The sequence below is a fragment of the Pygoscelis adeliae genome, unplaced genomic scaffold (genome assembly GCF_000699105.1).
Source record: "Pygoscelis adeliae isolate BGI_AS28 unplaced genomic scaffold, ASM69910v1 Scaffold130, whole genome shotgun sequence".
Lineage (NCBI taxonomy): Eukaryota > Metazoa > Chordata > Aves > Sphenisciformes > Spheniscidae > Pygoscelis > Pygoscelis adeliae.
The window spans coordinates 1,205,340-1,225,748 of record NW_008824031.1 but is presented as its reverse complement, the minus strand read 5'-3'; the positions used below and the strand labels follow the sequence as shown (position 1 = coordinate 1,225,748).

Here is a 20,409-nt window from a genome sequence, read left to right as displayed (position 1 = left end):
CAGTCCAAACGGCTGATATTGGTCTTGAGGTTGGGATTTATACAGTGTTTTCCTCCCTGGAAGGTCTGAGGAGCAGAAATGGTGCCGTATGACACCTCCTGGGTGTCCCACACCTTTCAGCAGTAAATCTGTTTCTCCAGAGGCAGAAAAAGGGAAGAAGGCACACAGCTAATTATTCTCTGTGGGGCAATTTGCCTTTTTACTTCCTGATGTATTCCCTGACTGGTGGAAAATCACTCTTGGCAAACACAAAACTTACCTTGCTGCCAAAAGGTGCATGTCTCAATTATTAATCAAGAGCACACAGAACCACAAAAGGTGGAATATTGAACAAAGGCTCAATTGACACTCTGGAAGTTGAAGAAGATATGGAAGACTCCCTTCTAATTTATTTATTCCTTTTCTGTTCTGTTATCCTGATATGCTGCTTCCAGTTACCAATGCACCCCACACTGTATGGTATTACGTGATTTTGTTTTCAGATTGTTGGAGATAAAGTTACTTCATTATTAATATATATGCACTGTGCATATCTATAAATATTGAATACATACGTGTGTGTAAACCTACTGGAAGTGTTAATAGTTAAGATAAACTAAGTCCATTATCGCAATGAGTGACTATTTCTATGACCCTATTTGCAATAAAACTAGATTCAATGATATGAGAAAATTGCTAGGTTTCAAAATAATTGAACCAGGCCAGACAAATCCCCACAAAGGCATCATTTACGAAGTACTTTGCTTGTCTAAAATATTTATTTCCACAGAAGGAAATGGAAAAAGGGTTCATGTGGTTACACAGCTATCCTCTGAGCGTAAAATTGTTTTATCATGTTATGTTTATTTCCTAGACATCTTCCATTGGGCTATTGCAGAAAAATACTGGCTGTGCAGTTAGTTCCTTTGTGTGGACTGTTCATATTTATTCGCTGGGAAGTCAATCATGTTTTATTCAGGCTTGTTTTGTTTTTCTGCTGAGCAAACACTTAAGCAACCCTTTTCTTGTAAAAACTTATTTGCATATACAGTGTGCGCCATTCAAAGTCAGCACTACGCAGATAGTTGAGATGTCTTTGCTTTCCCTCCTATGTACCATGGGAAGTAGTGGAATTCTTCCTGAAAATGCTGGTGTTGCTTATTAAGACTGCAGTATATTGTTCATGCTTAAGGACTCCATCAGTAGTTACAGATATTTTTAGTTTGTCTTGTATTGAAAGCCTGGATAGATTTTTACTATTAAATGTTCACAGTGAAATGCTTCCAAGAAATCTACAGACAAAGAATTACTCCCAGCAATTATCCACTGAATAAATCTGAAGAATGAATATGTTCACAAAAGTCACTATCGATTTGTGAACAATTAGCTGAAAGAAATAGAGGTGACACTCATCAGCTATAATAATTCATTTATGAATTCTTTGTCCAGCTTTGCTTCTGGCATATGTTGCATGAAATGAGATCAAAGCTTAGATGAAAAATTACTTTAAAAAGAAGGGCAATGTTAAAGAAAATTCTTCTAGCTTCCAAAGCAGAAATTATCCCGCTATTGTAACTATTATTTATTATCAGTGATTTCAGAAGCTAGTGAAATTATTTTCCTAGAATCCTTCACTTCATGCATTAAACTGTGTTTTATTCCTAATGTATATCCAATTTTAGGTTGTTAAACTGCAATCAAAAGCACGTAGTAGGAATGGATCTGTCCATGTTATGAGATTTGAACTCCTGACATCTTTATCCACTGGAGCTTGAGTGTCCAGGTAACTACTAATTATTCAAGCATTTACAACCATTACTATCAATATAATTAACACATTGTGGGATAAAAGTAAGAATGGCACTATGAAATGATCATTCCTAGCATTTGGATAGCAATCTTTCATGAAAACATTTATAAGCTGCCTAATTATTTTTCAATCAAATGAACAGAAAAATTGTTTACATTTAAGGGGAATCTCTAGAACTGAAAAAGAAATGGTTTCTGGCATCAAACATGAGAAATGTTGTCTCCACATGTCCATTTCTTGAAAACACACCCCCCCCATCTTTTCTTCAGAGTTTTTTAAAGAAAATACCAAAAAAACCCTGATCAATTGTTTAGAAAAATGTGAGACCTTTCTTTCAGTAAAACCAGATTCAGTGAAAAAGACAGGAACAAGGTTTATCATTCAGGTCTAAAATCTCATGAACTCACTGCCCCTCTCTGCAGGAATAAGAAGCTGCAAAAGACGTTTTTATGTGCCTGCTGGATGACACTAGTAAAAATAAATGAGACATTTCACATAAAGAAAGTGAAAGTTAGATGAAGACTAGAGTTTGACTTCCCTCTTCCCACCTCCACCAGTTTTGCTGGCCAAATTAGGCATATAAATTCCTTCTTATATTAATTAGTAACAAGTGATTATAACAATGGGAGGAAGGAGGAACCAGAGGAGAAGCTAGGGACCACGGTTTGGAAGGCTTTGTCATCTTTCTGTCTAGGATATACTATGAGCAAAGTTTTGAAAACTGACTTTTCCCCACCAAAAGCTCAGCTTAGATATCCCAAAATAACCACTGTGAAACACTTGCAGGACACACCAGAGAAGGGATTTTGAGAGCGTTTCACAAGCCCTGCAGCTGTGAGCTGGTTGCAGCATGAGGAAAAGCCTTCCATCACCCCAATGTACAGGAAAGAGAAGGTAAGACAACTCTCTCCAGGTGGCTTTTAGATATGGAGCATTCAGTGAAGAGCCCCAGTCCAGCAAAATGTGTCCTTCTCCATGTTGACACTGCTTTCACTGCTGGAAAGGGAAGGGCTTGAGGACAGCAGCCCCTGCAAGCGCTGCAGACCCGTGCAGAGGCTGAGCTGCAGGAAGGCAGCAAAGGGAGCTGCTGGCCCCACATCAACCATGGATACCTCCCCTGTTGTGCTGGCCCAATTTGCTCTGGAGGAGGATCCCGACCCTTCCCATCTACTCACCCACTCCCCAAATCTCTGAAAGGAAGATTAAAATAGGGAAGCCCACAGAGCTGCTGTGCCCATTGGTTCCTAGTGCCAACGTCAGCATCTTGCAAGCCTTGTTCCACGGGGTAAATGCAAAGCAAGGGCTCCAGTCTGAGCATGCCATCGGAGAATCCATCCAACCACCTGGAAAACAGCACAAAACTGGAGTACTTTAGACATGTCACAGCAAATAAATAGCTCCAGGAAAAGAACAACATAAAAAGCTCAAGCTTTTGCTTGTAGAGACAGTAAACCACTATATTTCAGCAGTCAAGGCAGGTATTTCTGACTGGAAATTGTATATTTGATGATGACCAGCCTTCAGCATTTGACAAGGGGCTGTTAAAGCCTCTTGAACAGTAAATCATCTCTCTTCCTATCAATAATCTTATTATAATATCTGTAGAAATGTCTAATGTTAAAATCCCACTTTATTACTATAATAATGGATCTAATTTGTAGAACATATAAAGTGAGGCCATAACTGTACTGGAGGGAGATATATGTGATCCCACTACATCTATATCATTTCCTGATGGTTTTACCCACATATTTTGAATGGGAGAAGGATTAAAAGCAATCCCACTTGCAAGATTTTTGAGATTGGGAATGGCTTCTGGAAAGGAGATCAACAGGATCATGGAAATGCAGCAATCATTATAAAAAGAACAGCCTCAACTTCATGTTTATGCATATAAATACATAGGTGTTTATCTGTGATTTGCTCCATTCAGGCCCCTTCCAGTTGCCAGGAAAGCCCTGCTTTTCAGCTGCACAATCAGTATTATCACTATGTGCTATTTTTGTCTACTGAGTACATTTCAAGTAACGTCATCCTTCCCAAGTCAACGCTGGTATGAAGGGCGGAAACTCTTCTTTCCACTCCTCTGTCATTTGCTGCTGCTCCCATCTGCTTGGTGGAACTGCCTGCTCAGTCCTCGCTGCAGAGGGATCTCCAGACACTTTCCCCTGGTCCTCCCTGTTTTCTTGAGCAAGTGGCTTTCCAACCAAAGCTTTGTGTGGAGGCTTCATGTTGGCATCCAGAGTACATGTCCCAAATATGTCCAGCCCCACCTTCTGATCCTAGTGCAGAGGAGCTGCCGGTAAGTAATCGTTTGATGGGCGATAGAGTCCTTGTGTCCATCGTCCAGAGCTTTTCACAAATGGGTTGTTTTTAAGGGTATATAATTTCCCGACTAACACTTTGGTAGGTTTCCAGCTCTTGTCACAGTATGTTAACACTGGGTTTCCGACTGAGGGGAAAATGCATCATTTTTTTCTGACACTGTGTAGCTTTGATTTCCATAAGCTGTTAAAGTCTAGTAAATATTGTAAATGCCACTTCATTTTTAAGGTCTTCCTTGTCTAGGAGCTACCCAAGCAGCTAGCTGTTTATGCTTTTCTCTTCTGATGTGATGTAACTGTTAGCTGTTTGGAAAAGCTCATGTGGACAAGAGCTGCACTTGGAGTTATAAATCTCTTCAAATATAAGGTTTAGTTTCTTTAGCTGTGCCACTGCAGGACCCCTCCCAGCTAAAGCTATAATCACTGCTGGTCTGAGCTGAGCACATTGTGCTGTGTCTCCCTAAACCTGTTTCATTTTGCACAGAGTAATTAAATATTCATTATGCCACAATGTGTGTGTGTGTGTGTGTGTGTGTGGCTATAGCAGAGTGATTATGGTACTCACCTGGTAGATGAGAGACCCTGTTCCCAGTCACTCCAATGAATATTTAAATATTTCATATTAAGTATTCATTGGAGCAAGGGTAGGAGCAGACTTCTCCCACCCCCAAGGGAGCACCTAAACAGCAGGCTGTGAAGTCATTCTTTCATTCTTTCTTTCTTTAGCTCAATCAATATTTAATTATTCAAGGCCAAACAAGACGGCTTCAGTGTCAGAGACTGAGATTCCCTGCTCCCACATGTGCACCATAGCTCTGATGATGAGGGCGTGCATATAAGAGATGTGGGTTCATATTCCTTTGGACTTAGAAAGAAGTTGGATCCAGGTTTCCCACACCCTGGATGGGTATTCCAGCTTCTGAGCTGCTGAGTAAAAACCACAGAGCTCCAACACATACTCTCCCCGGTCATGAGACAGATGTGGTATGGATGCTTGTATGACCCCAAGCTCAGAGAAAGCATCCTTATCAGTGATAATTAAGATGAAATCTGGTTTATAAATCCCTCAGGAAAAGGTATCAAAGCTGAAGACGTTCCTCACTCCATGGCAGTTCCTGCTGGCTGTGCTCTGTGCCTTTCTGAGATTATCCAGTGTGATGCATAGTGAAACCTATTTTTCCTCTGTACTTTGGGGTCTGACACCCCCAGACTGTAGTTAGTGGGACTTAATCTTGCCCCTGCAGCCCAAGGAGTGGGTGTGTGAAATGGTGAGTGTGGGGAATGCATCTAAAGAGAAAAGGTGTAGAGCAAGGGTATTTGAGTCTAAAAATGGGCAAAAGTAGCAGGCATTGAGGAACAGAAAGATTAAAGCAGGAAGAAAAACATGGAGGAAAGAGCATGCAATCACTGCGTGGGGAAATGACACATGAGGGAAAAAAAGGAGCAGGGACAGTGACCAGAAGGAGCAAACAAACCATCTAGGAAATAATACCCTTTACCTAGCAGAGGAATGGAGGGAAGGGGGAGAAAGGGCTAGAGAAGAAGACTTCTATCTTAAAGTAAAAATAAAATATGGAGAATGTCTGCCACCCACTTAGGTCTTTGAAAAGTAGAAAATTTATCATCTGCTCTCCACTTTCAGAGGACAATGGATGTCTCTGAACCGAGATGCTTTGAATTCACTTTGGGGAGTTGACTGAGGGAAGAACTCTCCCTATGCAGAAGAGGGACTTATTACTATTATTGCAGCTCTGTTTCTTGTCATTTGGCAGAATCCACAGCAATTTGATTCCGTTATCAAAGACTGAGTGTGGCTTCCAAGCAAAAACCAGAGCAACAAAATAATGGTGATATCGAAGTACAAACAAATTACCTTCTCGTACCCATCAGGATAGTGTCCAAACCCAAGACTGCTGCATAGTGTCAGTTGTTGAAATGGCAACACTGCATTCAGAACAGAGCTGCTTAGCTCAGAAGAATGTTTCAAAGGTGCTCACAATGATATGGTTCATATATTTCATATCACATTTATGTCCATCTACCCCAGGGCTGTTGAGCAGCCACCTTCAGTAACTGTTCACTCCAATTTAGAGAAATTCTTTCTGAACATTTGCTGTCCGTTACTTTAACCAACCTTTTTCCTGAGAAGACAGCTTTAGAGTACTGAAGATCTATGACAATGAAGGAATATCCATATTGTCTTGCTATAAATATTACAGTGGTCTGACTATAAACGTCAAAACAGATGTGTTTCATATCATGTCCTTTGAAGGACACGGTAATATAACCACAAAAGCTCAAAGTTTCACCCAGATGCATTACTCCAGTTTGAATAGCCATGTGTTTTGTGTTTTGATCAACTCTTTAGACAGATGACAGTAGCTATCCTCCTTCAATACTGAGGAAAAGGCCACCTGTGGACCAAGCTGTGGGGGAAAAGCGGAAAGCAGAGAGAAGGGTTCGATTTCGTGAGCCAGAAGTCATTGAACATGGTACGCTCAAGCTATTAAGCCTTTTGGCATGACCTTTCTAGCTTTTTTAACATTCACCCTGTCTGTCCACATCAGCTTCCCCCTTTGATAATGTTACTTGTGATTTTGAGCTCAGCAATTTTTGCTCTGTACTCTGCAGAATTGTATCTGGACAATTTGCCTGCCTGCCCTGGGAGGAGACAGATTCCTGCGTCACGTTAGAGCAGCCTCAGGGCTGTTCTCATGGTGAACTCCTGAGTCAACCCCCACAGGGATCATTGTAGACCATGGGTTTGGCTGAGCCCCAGGTCTACCCCAGAACAATGCTTCCACTCATAGAAAAGGATCTCAGACCAAATTTAAACACACTTATGTCACTCTGGGTAACTAAGATGTAATGGTGGGGAGGGAGCCAGCCCTTTCATGTTTCTGAGCAGCATGCATGCCATGGGATACAATAGTAAAGGTCTGAGCCTGGTTGGCCCACTGGGGTTAAAAACAGCCAGGATGTAACCATTTCTGCCAGCAAGGGCACCCAAGGAATGATACAGCTAACATGACCTCTGGTCTTTCATTCATGAGCCAAAAATAACAGTTTGCAGGTAGGTCAATTGGGAGTGACCTTAAGCAGAGGTCTAGCACAAGCATCCAGTTTGCACTTCTGCATGTGCTATATACAATTCATAACCAAATAAGAACTGTTACTTCATTCTGACTTTCACAAACTGACCCAACTAAGAAAAATAGTATTTATTGGTAGGGAACTAAAATTGTATGGTTTTGATACTTCAGTCAGTAAAAACACAGGTGACAGAATGGTAAAATTTCTGTCAGCCATAAAATTTCTATGTCAGCCACCTGTTTGGATTGCTACTCAGCTTCTAAAAACAAGACTTGGCATCCACTACTGTGTTTGTATGCAGAGCTTGCATTGGTTTTGCAATATGTTGTTTCTGGTGCCTCCTAATGCGGGAGTGAAAAGCTGTTTCTTGATAATGTTGTTGACATGGCCCGGGCTTTCCCATCAAAACTGAACTCCTGGGAAGACTCAGTGAGTCAGCCCTAAATTCTCCATAGCTCATCTGACTGCTCAAGAGCAGGATTTTGATGAGATATAATATCTCCTTCAGCTCCCTGCCAGAGTCCATGCCCCCACATCAGCACTGGTAATCCTGTAAGTCCAGCTCGGGGGACCTGGTTCATCTCTCACTGGCTCTGAATTCAGCACAGCCGTGCTTGAGCTCCAGGGAGCTGCAAGGACAGATAAGACTCTGACTCTTTTCCATGAAGACATAAGAAATGTCCCAACACATAATTAGTATTCTGTGTTGCAAACAGCCTGTAATTTAGACGATTTGCTGTTTGTCCATGCAATGTTATTAATGTAGAGGCTGGTAAAATGAAGGTTGCTGGCACCACTGAAATTTTTCCATTCTCTGGATTTTTTGTCCTGGATTGTGTCTGGGTCCTGGCTGCCAAGCGGAGGCAATTCCAGGATATCGTTGGATGAAAGTTACATATGAAAGAGGGCTTTGCTTTCTTAACTTTCATTCTTCTCTCAGCCTGCTGGTCTATCTCCTTTTCCTTCTAGAAATGGTGTGGAATAGGGACAACTTTTTTGCGAGAGCTGACTCCTGACCTCCCCGCAACAGCAGCAATCTCTGTCTCTGAAATCCCCCAAACAATAATTGTTTCTCACTTTTCTGAAGTGCACCTATACCTCTAAGTTTGCACGGAGTGGCTAGATCCTCATCTGGCATAAATCTGTACAGACAAAAGCGGTGTAAGAGGTAGCCCAGCATTTATAAGGTGACAGGCAATTTCAGAGACACCGCTTGGTGCTTGCTTTCTTATTCATCTGCTGCAAAGACGCCCTTCCAGGCATGTAAGAACATTTTTATTCTGTTTTCTAGCCATTTACTGCTGTGACTACGTAGTGGGTAAGTTGAAGTTTCACACTATAACTGTGAGCCATCCATGGCACTAACCTGAGTTTGTTTTGTGGCTGCTGGTATGCACTGTGCAAGTATATCCTCTGTATACAGAGCATTTCGTACTGTCAGTGGTTGTTGCTTTTTCTTCTCAGCATGTGAAGCACAAGGTGTTGATGAGGTCTGGTGCAGTATTTTAAACAAGACATCTAGTAAGACAAATAGTGGAAACAAAAATTAAATCCCTGAAGCTATTTTTAATTTAAATATAATTAATATATTTTATGGCAATAGAATAGGTACAGATTTTTCACTAAGATATGCAGGGAAAGCACCCCAAGCGAAACAATAGTTCTCCCTGCTGACTTTCATATGTAGGGAAGAGACAATTCATTTATATGCTGGCAGCAGGGTAGAAATAATAAAAATAATATGTTTTTTCTTTTTTGTTTGCAAGGATGTTTGAGGCCAGCCAGCCTCACAGACCCTCAAGCAAATGTGTGTATCATCTGGATGTTCTTATGATGGTGATCATTCCTAGACGTCCTGGCCAACATCCAGACCCTGCTGTATGCAGTGCAGTAAGGGGAGAGGGGCACATGTATACCTGTATGTATACACACAGGCACAGAGCCATAGTGTTGGGAGGCCAAAAGGAAGCAAATGTCCCCACACCCCCTAGCTGTTGCTATTGCCCAGGAAGAGGGGTTGTATGCTCATGCCAATGGCAGCATCAGCTAAGGCAGTTATTGGGCTAGGAACAAGGTAATATAGGCAGGAAAGAGCCAGGTGGAAGAGGAAAGACCAAATATCCCTCAGGTGACAGTGGAAATGTATGTCCAAAGCAGGAACTGAACCAAAATCTCCTGTATCCCAGTCCAGTGCTTTTCTCAGATGAGTTGCCTTTTTCCTAGACTGGGCACATGGCTAGGGCTGAGTCTGCTGTTCCAACAAACAACTGAACTAACAGATTTAAGCATTAATTTTCTATTTGTAATTTAGAAAAGAACAAACTTACATTTAAGCACATAATTGTAGTGATGTGCTGAAGCTGCTGTGAGTATAGTATAGCTCATCACTATTTCGTGGGTGGGATTATTCTTCCACATAATTTTTTTCTGTTCCTGGACTGAACATACTACCTAATTGAGAGGACATAAGGAAAAGCCAAGTTCGCATTTGAGATCACCCAGAAATTTCACATGGAAAGTAACTTTCGCAAGATTGAAAAAGTTTATAAGCACTTCATAGAAAAGGGCTGATGTGAAAAGCTGTTTAGCTTTCACAGAAAAGTTTCATTATTACCAGGTATGCTCACCAGCCAGGCCCCATGCTTTGAAAGGTAGGTAGTCACCCAGTCAAGAACTGTATCTTGTGGTGTGGGACATCACACAAGGGAAATACCAACTTCCAAATCACAAATGTCTGCAAAAGCAGAAAGCGGTGAGTAATTCCCTGGCTAAACACCTTCATATAAACCCTTCATAGAATAATACCAAATAAACAAATTTATAAAAATTGAAGTCTACTCATGGATAATTTGCAAACAGAAAGAAGGGCTAAATTCAAATGAATAAATTATTTGATGCAAATAATTCACTCAGATCTATTATGGGACATTGATTTGGTTTCTGGTTAGCTATAAAATGACTGCCTATTAACATTTTACCTTTTCCCCATACACTTTTTGATATATTATTATGTGTTTCTTGCTTGGTTTTATGACTTCTACCTTCCTCTCTGTACATCTGTATGACAGTTTAATTGACTGCTGTGTATTCCAGGGCTCATAGTAGAAGCTAATTTAAATGTTACAGCTAATGTTGGCCCTTTACCCATAATAATACACACCACATTTTTATTTCCTTATTGATTATGTGCATATGGCAGGAAAATAGCTGCACACTATGGGTTTTTATTCAGGCATGAATTTGGCTTTATACTGCATGTTTAATACTCAAAGTGCTTTATAAAATAATACCGATTGTGCAACGGCCATGCAGTCAAACAGAGCAGCCAGATCTGAATCAAACTGGATCCCAGAGGCCCATGGATGGATACACACGTGCAAGGGCTGGGGCATGGATGTCAGCGAGCTAAATGTAGCCCATTGATTTCCACGTGTAGTTTGCCTGATCTACGGCACTTTAAACATCCTTGAACTACATTTTAAAGGCAAGAGAAATGTTTACAGTATCCTCCTGCTTAAGAGCAAGTGCGGAGGATGTTCCAGTGTAATTAGCACACCTAGCACTTAGAGAGAGGTTAAACCTACCACAGCTTTCTAAATATGCCTCTCAGTTAATGGAGCCACGTCTCAGTTCTTACTGTAATTAGCAGGAGCCCCAAACAAGCTGAGTTACCACGGAAAAGGAGAGAAATCTAGATCTTCTCTCTTTTATGTAACATTTGTGAGCATTAAATAATTGGACGAGGTAGCTTAATATTCTCCTAGTATTTAACCTAACATTTAGCTTAAAGGTATAAAAAATAATTGCTGGAGGGAAACTTGAGATCATGTATTAGCTATGATAACCCTGTTCTTATTGTATATAATTAAACTCTTTAAATGCTCCATTAGATAAGATCTTTTATACTTACCACCCTCCATTGGGAGGTGTGACTCACTATCACTTAACTGATGCCTATGGAAGTACTCACAACCAGAGCCCTGTGTACCCTGCTGTTCCCAGAAATGTGGGACAAAGACATCAGCAGGGGGTCAAATTTGGGAAGTGTTTAAGATGACACTAAAATAATGCTGCTTTCTTTTTTCTCCTCATCACTGTTCAGTAGATGACAGGTCATCATCTGGATTGCCTGTGCTCCTGTGGCTCTCATTTTGTGCAGTGCTGATCCTGGCTGTGAGTCTCTACTACACCAGCATGAAGCAAGATGTCAAAGTCCTGGAGGAATTTCAATCCCGACTTGTTATCTTCTTTCTTCAGATCAGACACGTTGCTCAGAAATGCTGGGCTTGGTTTATGAGGCAGTAGCAATGTCCTCCAGTCTGACAGACATCTCAGAGCACTGCTGACCAGTATGCAGCAGCGCAAAGCTCCCAGTCTACTCCAGCCACGTGCAGGGAACACGTAAAGATCCACCTCAAAGAGCAAGAACACCATGCCTGTTGTGCCCTGTCCAGCAGCCGCTTGCTTCTCCTTTCTTTTTTATTTTTTTTTTTTTTACATTACTCGGCAGTCATAGTAGCACCTAGAGGTCCCACCAAACTCATGCTCCATCATCCTGAACACCAAACAAGTGTCTGAATTTTGTCCCCCAAAGAGCTTATAAACTGCTGATATGAGGAGCAAAGTAGAGAGAAATACATGGATTTGTGCAGGCAGCAGCAAGCTCTGAATAAAAGTCTCCTGAGTCTCAGGTCAAGGCTTTAAATAGCAAACCATCTTTCTCCTCAAGTCTCCTAAGAGCTATTTTGCAAAAGTTGAAATAAAGCTGTGCTATTGCACAAGCACTGTCTGGTGGCCAAAGGCTTGGCAAGCTGCTATATTTATACACCTGAAACGATTATTAGTAAAATATCTGCAAATGGCTTTCTTGTTTCCCTTCATGCATTTTCTCCTCCATGGGCAAAAGCTGTTTCTTAATGTTTTACTTGACTCCCAAGTGTGAAAAAAACCATGAAAACTCATTTAAACAGTAAATAGTTTATTTGCCTAACATAAATAATAGCATTGAATCCCAGGCTAATTATCAAATCAGTAGTTTAATCCTCTGGGTTTGATTCAGTCCATAATCCCCACGAGCTGAGCTTACAAGATTTATGATAGTTGCTTGTATTCGGTCAGAGGTTATGCATTTATGCCTGGGTCTTCAAAGCCTTATATAATAGTAATACGGATTGTTTATAAAGGCGTGGGAGGCAAAGCCCCTTTATGTCTCCATTGGCCCACCATAGTATGCACCGCTCTGAAGGGAACCCTTTTAATGGAGATCATGCAATAAGTGTGGAATGGTGCTCTGGGTGTCTGAGAGGAGAACGAGCGAGTGCAAACTTATGAGCTTCAGCTATGTTTTCTTCCTAGACAAAACCAGTACAACCAGCTTTTTTTAGATTGTTGTCAAGTGGCACCTGATGTGTGCTTGGGTTTATTTGGTATGATAAGGATGACATCAGAACCTGTAAGAGCTGAAGAAAAGGGAAAAAAAAAAAAGAGAAAGAAAACACTGCAGAGAAGATGGAAGAGAAGCCTGCAAGACCTTGGCTTGAACTCCTCTGCCATTGCAACCCACCAAAAAGAAAAGATGGTGTTTTATTTTTAATTGATTTTTTTTTTTTTAAAGGGCCATACCTCTTTCCCCCAACAACCTTCTTCCAAGCAGCCCAGGGACTTTAACTAGGCAGAGGATAAACAGAAACACGTTATGCAGCCTTCCCTCAAGAGGAGAGTGGGCAGTGACTTGATTGAGAATGAGTCAAAAAGATTGCAGAGACAGAAAGAAGTGACTTCAGTGGCTATTCTCGTGCTCCTCCTAAGATGTCAAAGGCCACAGCAATTGCATTCGACACGTTGCCAGTCTGGGAAGCAGAGGTTGCTGCAGGAGGAGTGTTTAGCTCAGGGGGTCTTTGTGCAAACCGCTCAGGTACCCCAGCTCAGAGGGTAAGTTTCACCACTGCTTCCCTTCCCTGTCCCCCATCTCAGCCCTGCTGTTTAGGTAATAAAGAAGAAAGGTTTTAAACTTGTGTGCAGGTGAATCTTTGATGAAAAAGTTTGGATTGGTACATGCATGGGGCAAGGGGGTCATTACAACTTCTGTTTGCATTTTTTAATGTTTATGATCTTTTTAATGTTCATGTTGAAACTCCTTGGCAAAGTGGTGGCGTTCCTTTTTTGACTCTGGACTGACATGTCCTCCCAGAACGTAGCAACTAGCCCCTTCAAAACAGGGGCCTTTTTTGAAGGAATGGTTGCCTCATTGCAAGCCATGGCACATTGCAATAAGAAAGCAAAGCCTGAGCTGATAAGAACTGAGCAATCTCAAGAACAAGAGCAGTAGAGTGAACCCTTCCAGTATTTTAGCAACCTGGCTTCAGTAACTTTAAAGTCAAAGGGTTAAGGTAAAACAGGAACTCCTCTTAGGACTGTGAGGAAACATGTGGAGGCAGTGTGAAGTCCAGATGTGGGCTCACCTCCCTGCATGGCTTCCCAGGATAAGGGTATGGGACCACCTTTCCCCTGGGTCTGGTTTAAACGGAAAATGGCCGTGTTCTTCCTGCTGGGGCCCACCTTTATCTGTGCAAATGAGAATGGCTATTGCATCCAGGCTGTCAGGGAAATTAAGCAGAGGAACAGCTATTCTTGGCTTCTGCCTAGGCTTTGGCTGGGACAGTTTGGGACATAGGCAAAGGCAGCACTTGAGTTGTCTGTTGAAGTCTCGCCATGGCCTTGCCAGGCCTCCTGGGTCAGGATTGTTTACTGCGGTCAGTCAGAAATGTGGCAGGCTGCAGAAAGCCAAAACAAATTCGCTATAAAGCCGGAACATTTGAAATAAATAAAAGCTAAACCCCGTCCCTGGGAGACTGCTGGCATTTTGTAGGTGAAGAAACTGAAGCTGAGAAAGCCAATGCATCTGTGTAAGTGAATGAAGCAGGTAAATAACAAGTCTGGGAATAGGAGAAAAAATCCCAACTCCTGGGCCTGCATTTAATTACTTCTGCACAGCTTCACTGTGGACTTACCTGTTTTATTTCCTGACACTGAAGCTCTTTTCCCATTCATCTATCCTGCTTACACACACATACACACACACAACCTTTTCCCACTCTGCCCTTTCTTTCTGTTCTTTGTCCATCACAGATCTATCCTCACCGCTGGATGGGCTTTCTCCTTGTTCAATGCTGTTTTTCTAGGTATGATATCTTTGTGAATCCATGAGTTTGGAAGAGCTCATAGGAGCTATAAAGTTACCCGAAATCGGCCATGCTGAGTAATGTTTCCCTTCAGTATAACTCCTCAGATTTGCCCATAAAGAGGTAAAAAAGGAGAAGGAGTACATAATTTATTACAAATGGTCGAGATGTTCACCTGAATTCACGCTGGTGCCAGCATGGTGAATCGCTTCAGAATTCAAGAGTCCTGAAGCCATCCAGTCCTGAGCAATTATTTAATCCAGCTGGGAAATGGTCATGCTTTTGCTTTAAAGGGCTGAAAGAGGAGTGATGGAGGACAGGACTCTTGCAGCAATATTTGAAGTGGGCAGCAAGTAGGTGAGCTTCCCAGGAGCAGTGCCTGGGGTGGCAAGAGTCAAAGGTCCAGAAGAGAGTAGAAGGAGGTCTGTGCATGAAAATGGGCTAGCGACAGGGCCTAAAGGTAGAAGTGCTGCCTAATATCCCTTATGCAATGGGTATTAAATTAATGCACAGCAGAAATCAGCAGACCACAACAGTATGGGATAAGTGTTGTTTTGACAGTGTTCAGTACATTCCTGCAGCAGGAACGGAGGGCAGCTGCCAACACTCTCTTCAGGCAGGCTCACCACATCAACAGCACCTGATTGCACTAGCAGGTGTATCCATAACTGTACGATTAGAGGAGATAGAAAAGGACACAGTGAGATGACACTAGATTTTTTTACATTAACCTTTTAATGCACTCAGCATTAGCACTGGTAAAAGGCAGCCCCAAAGACGGCTTCTAGTCCCACTCCCTCCTTTCATCTCTCCAACCCTGCTAGTCTGGAAACAAATTAATGGAGCAGGAGAAGCCCATAGCAGCAATTTTAATTGTCATTTCTGCCTTTTGCCACTTCGAAGCAAGCAGAAGGGCTGGCAGCATGTGACTAGAAAAAGGGTATTACCAGCTGCCCTCAAGGAATAACTCAGGAACCTCTAAGATAATAGCGTGGACTTGTTTCTTACTAATTCCTTGCTCCAAGATAGCTGTTGGGAGCCTTTAGGCCCAACCCTGAAGAGAAAGGCTGATGTTACAAGAAGAAAATTAACCAGCTAGCATATAGAAAATGAACCTGCCCATGCAGCCTGTGGTCCCCTCTGCATTTGGTAACAAGCTGCCTTTCAGCTTCGTGCTGACATGGGAGTGAACCCTAATGCCATAGCAGGCAAGGAGAAGATGACTGCTGGAAGATAGCACCAAAAGGGCTCAGGAAGCTTAGGATGGTTGGCCATATCCTTGACCATGCAAGCTGTGGCATGGAGATGCTGGGGAATGAGTAGACGAACTAAGGTGCTACCACTGACTTTGAGAACTACTTTTTATCTTACATTGCAACAAGTTAAATACGCCTTCAAAAAACAGGCACAGAAATATTGACTTTTCAAATAATTTATTTGTATATATCACCAGGTCATAAAAAGCCAATGCACTGTCCAGCAAAAGGCATCAATATATAAAACACATTAACTCATTATCAGTAACACTAGAGTGTATCACTTATACTGAACCCAGCCCAGTTCCTACTAAAGCCAAAGGAAACTTTGTCAGTGACTCCAGTAGCAGAAGGATTGGACTCAGAGTTTTTATTTGCTAGGTGTTTACAAAGGGCTATATTAAAATGCTAGTAAAAAGCTTCCCTTTTGAGACTGTATCAAAACAATAATAAACCTCACTCCAATTCTGTTTCTGTCAAATGCATGCAATTAAAGCTCCAAATCAGCAGTCATTACACTGCAAAAGACCATACGAGTCAAGAGAGATAATATTCAAAACAGACCAGGCTCTACCCTCAGCTTGTGTGGGCTGGCATGGCTCCAGCATGGCTCACAAAGCTAAGCTATATACACCAGCGAAGGATCTACCCCTCTACCACTTTCAATAGTTAAACAAATTATGAAAAAGTGTTCAGTTTTGTCCCCAAATACCCATGATGCGGGGACCTCTTTAGCAGCATAACACAATGGTTAATCTAGATTCATATAAGGCTTTTCTCACATGGCTATAAGAAGAGACAGCAGCTCATGAATGCATAAGTCACAGGACATACATTTCTGAGAGGCTGAAATGTTTTCAGGGTCTGCACTGACTTATAAGCAAGAAAGATCAGCTTCAGATCTTTGCAGGTGGTACCACACAAACCTTTTAAAACTATGGGTGTTAATGAGCTCTTTTCAAAAACAACAAGTCTACAGAGATTTAGGAATAGTCTTCCCTTCCCCACACAAGCCACGAGCTGCACAGGGCAAATGGCCAGCTGTAGGGTATCTGGCTCTGCCAACATGGAAAGAAGAGGTTTCCAAAGCAGCCTCTCCAAACCTGGTGGCAATGCCAGCACCTTTACACTAGATATCTACACAGCTGACACAGCTGGCTCTCTCCAGAAGCTGAGTGTAGGCAAACACATGCTTCAAGGAGATGCTCTGCAGTTTGTGAAGCTACATGAGCAGGCTGGAGCTGAGCAGGCCAAACAAAGGCTGAAATTGGTGCCAGCACTGCCAGAGCAGGCACTGCCATGCTGGATCCCTCACATCGCAGCCTGAAAGCCGAAATCCCTCATAGCAAATGCACTAACCGTTCTCCTCACTATCTATTTCTATTCTGATTTATGGCACTCTCCTGTCCCCCTCAGCAGTCCTTGTCCCCAATAGGAAGAGACATGAGAAATAAGGCCTGATCAGCTTGATGACAATAAAACCCTCTGTGAAGTTTGCAGGAATGTTTTTGGAGATGAAAGGATCTAGGGGAGGAGGTGTCAGTGGAACTGTTTATTTTTTGTTGTTGTTGTTTTGTTTATAAACCTTCAAAACTCTCTTAGGAGTGTACTTCAGATCACAATATATTGAATTCTCAATTGTGTAGTTTGAGCTGAAAAATAGCAATAGTTTTATTCAGAGAGTATTTGACCAGAATTGCTCTGATGCCATCAGTCTGCACTGGCTATAGACCCCAATGCAGTGGTCCTCCCCCTGGAAAGATGCTGTTCAGCACGGAGCTTCTCAGCATCATTTAACAAAAGGACTGCTTGCAACTCCAGAACACTGTGGTTTAGTAAGGAGACTGTTAGCACCTTTTGAATTCAAATGTTGAACACTGTTTTAACAATGTCGGTTAAAACTGTTGTAGCAGCCTAGAAAGTGGAAAGGGTTAACTGATGAAATCAAGATTCAGTGTGTTGCAGGAAGATGTGCTGTATTTCAGACACAAACTATTGGACTTCACAGTGTTAACAAGAAAAAATAATTCCCTCTGCTGCAGGAGCGAGTGGGGGAAGAGCTCTGGACTGTGTTATGTGGGATACCATGACAGATGATTTTCAAACATTTCCCTGCCTTAAAACCTATGGTTTAACACAGCACTCAGCTAACTCCACCAGGTTCCTCGAGGCTGGCACCAGCCTTGGGAACCTCCTAGAGCAATATGTCACTCGAGTCAGGCCTGGCTTATGTAAAGGGAAGGGTTTGACGTCATACCTCAGAGAGCCCAAGTGAGAACAGGGAAAATCTTATTTTTCTTATTTTTTGACAAAAGGTAAGGTTTGCCATAGGAGCTGCAATTTTTCTCACATCCATAAATACTCTTCAGAATCTGTATACAAACTGGAGTCAAACTTGCCCAGATCTGGGGGGAAACAAGGGGAAAATAAGGAGCAGATAAAGAGTAGTTTTGTCACACAACTGTTTACTCACTTGTGTGAGAAATCACCCAAGAGGTCAACAGCAATGATGACTTCTCATTCCCACCTCCTGGCAGGTTGTCTCAACCCTTACTTTACAACATAGTCAAGCCGAAAGGGGGAACAAAAGCTTCTCAAACTGGATTTCCACCATATACAAATAATTCAGGCTATTTCAGTGAGCAGCTCTTCTTGCCAAGTACTCTGTCTCCTTGATAAACACCAGAACCACCAGGCTAAAACATTGTTATTTAGGAATTTCAAGCCATGTAGAAAAGCTCCAGCAGGAGGATTTGAGGGGGATCCCGGATAACACCATGGTGGAAGTGTTCACCATGGAGATGGAGACTTTTGTCTCCCAAGGCAGAGGGGGACATTAAACCTGTGCCTCGCAGTTACCTGCCAGGAGAGAGGGCTGGGGAAGGACGGTTACAGGCATTTTAACAGATAGCTCGTTGCTTTCTGCCACCCTTCTGAAATGTAGATCTTCAGGTAACGTATAACCTTCCATGTCTAACAAATCACAGTTGCTGCCTTTTTGTTTTGGTGAGGGGAAAAAATAAAGAAAAAAAAAAAGAAAAAAAAGTGTTATTTGACCAATCAAAAGGGTTATTCACACAGCCCTTCTTGGGTGCCTATGCCCATTTTTTAGGAACGAGAATCTGACAGGAAGATAATAAGAGTTAAATCCTAAATATTTTAGCTATCTATGAAAATAGGATTTAGACTCTCACATGGATTCAGTTCTTTCGACTGTTGTGTGCAATAACAGTTCAAGCAGTTATAGCAGTTATAGCAGCTATGAGAGGTAGAAAAGTTTAAGCACTCAGGTGAATACATTCACATTAATCTGTTTGCAATAGCAGTTCAATTACACTCTTTGGCAAGGACAAAAGAAACTAAAGAGAAAGCATTGCTATGTAAATACTCTTCCCAACAACAGAATGGAAAGATGCTATCAATTACATGCCTGTACTGAAATAAGCAGCACTTGCTATATATTAAGTAAATTGCTGTCTAACCTCTCAGAAACAAATGTTAAGTTTTCTGAGAAAGTGCAGTTGTGTTTTTCCCTTCTATGTCAGGAGTACATCAAAGTGCTGTCTACTATGCAGCTGTTAGATTCACAGACTATTTAGTGGAATTTTGTCACTTCAAAAAAAATTCAGAAATCTCTTACATGTGTATTTGTGCACATTAAAATACAGCTCAGGTTAAGTTTCCTCTTTCTTATGAAGGACAAAAACAGAAACATGCACTTCAAGGCATTAGGGCCATGAACAGAAATTCTAAAACAATTTCAGTGCTCATGAACCTATATGAGCATTTTCTCACTGCATGCAGGTGTGGAAACTAGCCAGGCAAAACCTGCTAATACAAAACCTTCCCAGATTGCCTAAGCATAAGGAAAGGACATTCGTGGTCTCCAAAGCAAACATTCCAATGAGATAAAAATGGGCTATTTCCATCAGCAAAGGAAATGGTCTGAGGCACAAATTTAGGATCTGGATACAGACAGGATTCTCATTAGCTCAAGGATGTTCACACCCAGTCCATTGATTTAAAAGAAAAGACAAAAGTTTTGTCAAAATCCAGATTGGCTTGTCACAAAATACTGTAAGTCTTGCCAGTATGAATGACTGTCTGGATTTTTGTTAAATTTATCATTTAAATAGTAAAAGTGATTTTACATGCAATATGTTTGAGGTGGGAGGCTTTGGAGAAGGGAGGTGATAAAAGCTACATTTACCCAAACACCAGGTTTGCATGTACTTTCTTGCACTGAACATTTTGCAGCTGGCATCCATTCTGAATTTGCACATTTGTTATTGCATTTTCTGAGACCCATCATGTAGATCGATGTGTGATTTGACGTTGCGCAGAAGCCCTGTTTCCAGCATAAAGCCTGTACAACGGCCTGTGGCTCACACTTCCCTAGCAAGGGGACCCTGCGTTCTGCACCTGGATCAGCCTGAGGAGACTCCTACGCACATCCCCCATCAGGAGATGGTGCCCAACCATCAACCTAAGGGCTAAACTGCATGAGGTGCGAACAACTGAGATTGGACCAATATGCAACAAAGACTAAGAGATTCTGGAGGACAAATGAAGGTGAAGCACAGCTTCGTATCTCACTGATGAGAGCCTTCAGGTGTCCAGGGGAATCCTGAGTGTCCTCGCTCAACCTGTCATGCATTTCACATGCAACAGCTATTGCACCAGGAAACCCCAAAACGCTCCAACCAGGAATCAGTTTGTCCAGTCTAGCCCTCCATTTCAGAGAATAACACAGCCTAAGGCATTCT

At 41.9% G+C, this 20,409-nt stretch overlaps 1 protein-coding gene across 2 annotated transcripts; it reads left to right on the top strand.

The window, feature by feature from the left end:
- The first annotated feature begins 3,890 nt into the window (after positions 1 to 3,890).
- LOC103920025 (chromosome unknown open reading frame, human C14orf180) lies at positions 3,891 to 13,214 on the top strand. Of its 2 annotated transcripts, none has more exons than XM_009327669.1 (4): positions 3,891 to 4,091; positions 6,482 to 6,605; positions 8,498 to 8,524; positions 11,312 to 13,214. In XM_009327669.1, exons 1-4 carry the CDS (start codon positions 4,038 to 4,040, stop codon positions 11,509 to 11,511), a joined length of 405 nt encoding a protein of 134 aa, XP_009325944.1. In that variant the 5' UTR covers positions 3,891 to 4,037; the 3' UTR covers positions 11,512 to 13,214. The 2 variants fall into 2 exon arrangements, with proteins under 2 accessions (XP_009325944.1, XP_009325937.1); XM_009327662.1 differs by having other exon boundaries at positions 11,309 to 13,214.
- The last annotated feature ends 7,195 nt before the right edge of the window (positions 13,215 to 20,409 follow it).

Excerpts from the sequence above, each read along its gene's own strand:
- LOC103920025 (XM_009327662.1), top strand. The coding sequence starts at position 4,038 with ATGTCCCAAATATGTCCAGCCCCACCTTCTGATCCTAGTGCAGAGGAG. Across the intron at positions 6,606-8,497 it reads GCCAGAAGTCATTGAACATG|CCATTTACTGCTGTGACTAC; the intron begins GTACGCTCAAGC and ends TCTGTTTTCTAG. Across the intron at positions 8,525-11,308 it reads CTGCTGTGACTACGTAGTGG|TAGATGACAGGTCATCATCT; the intron begins GTAAGTTGAAGT and ends ATCACTGTTCAG.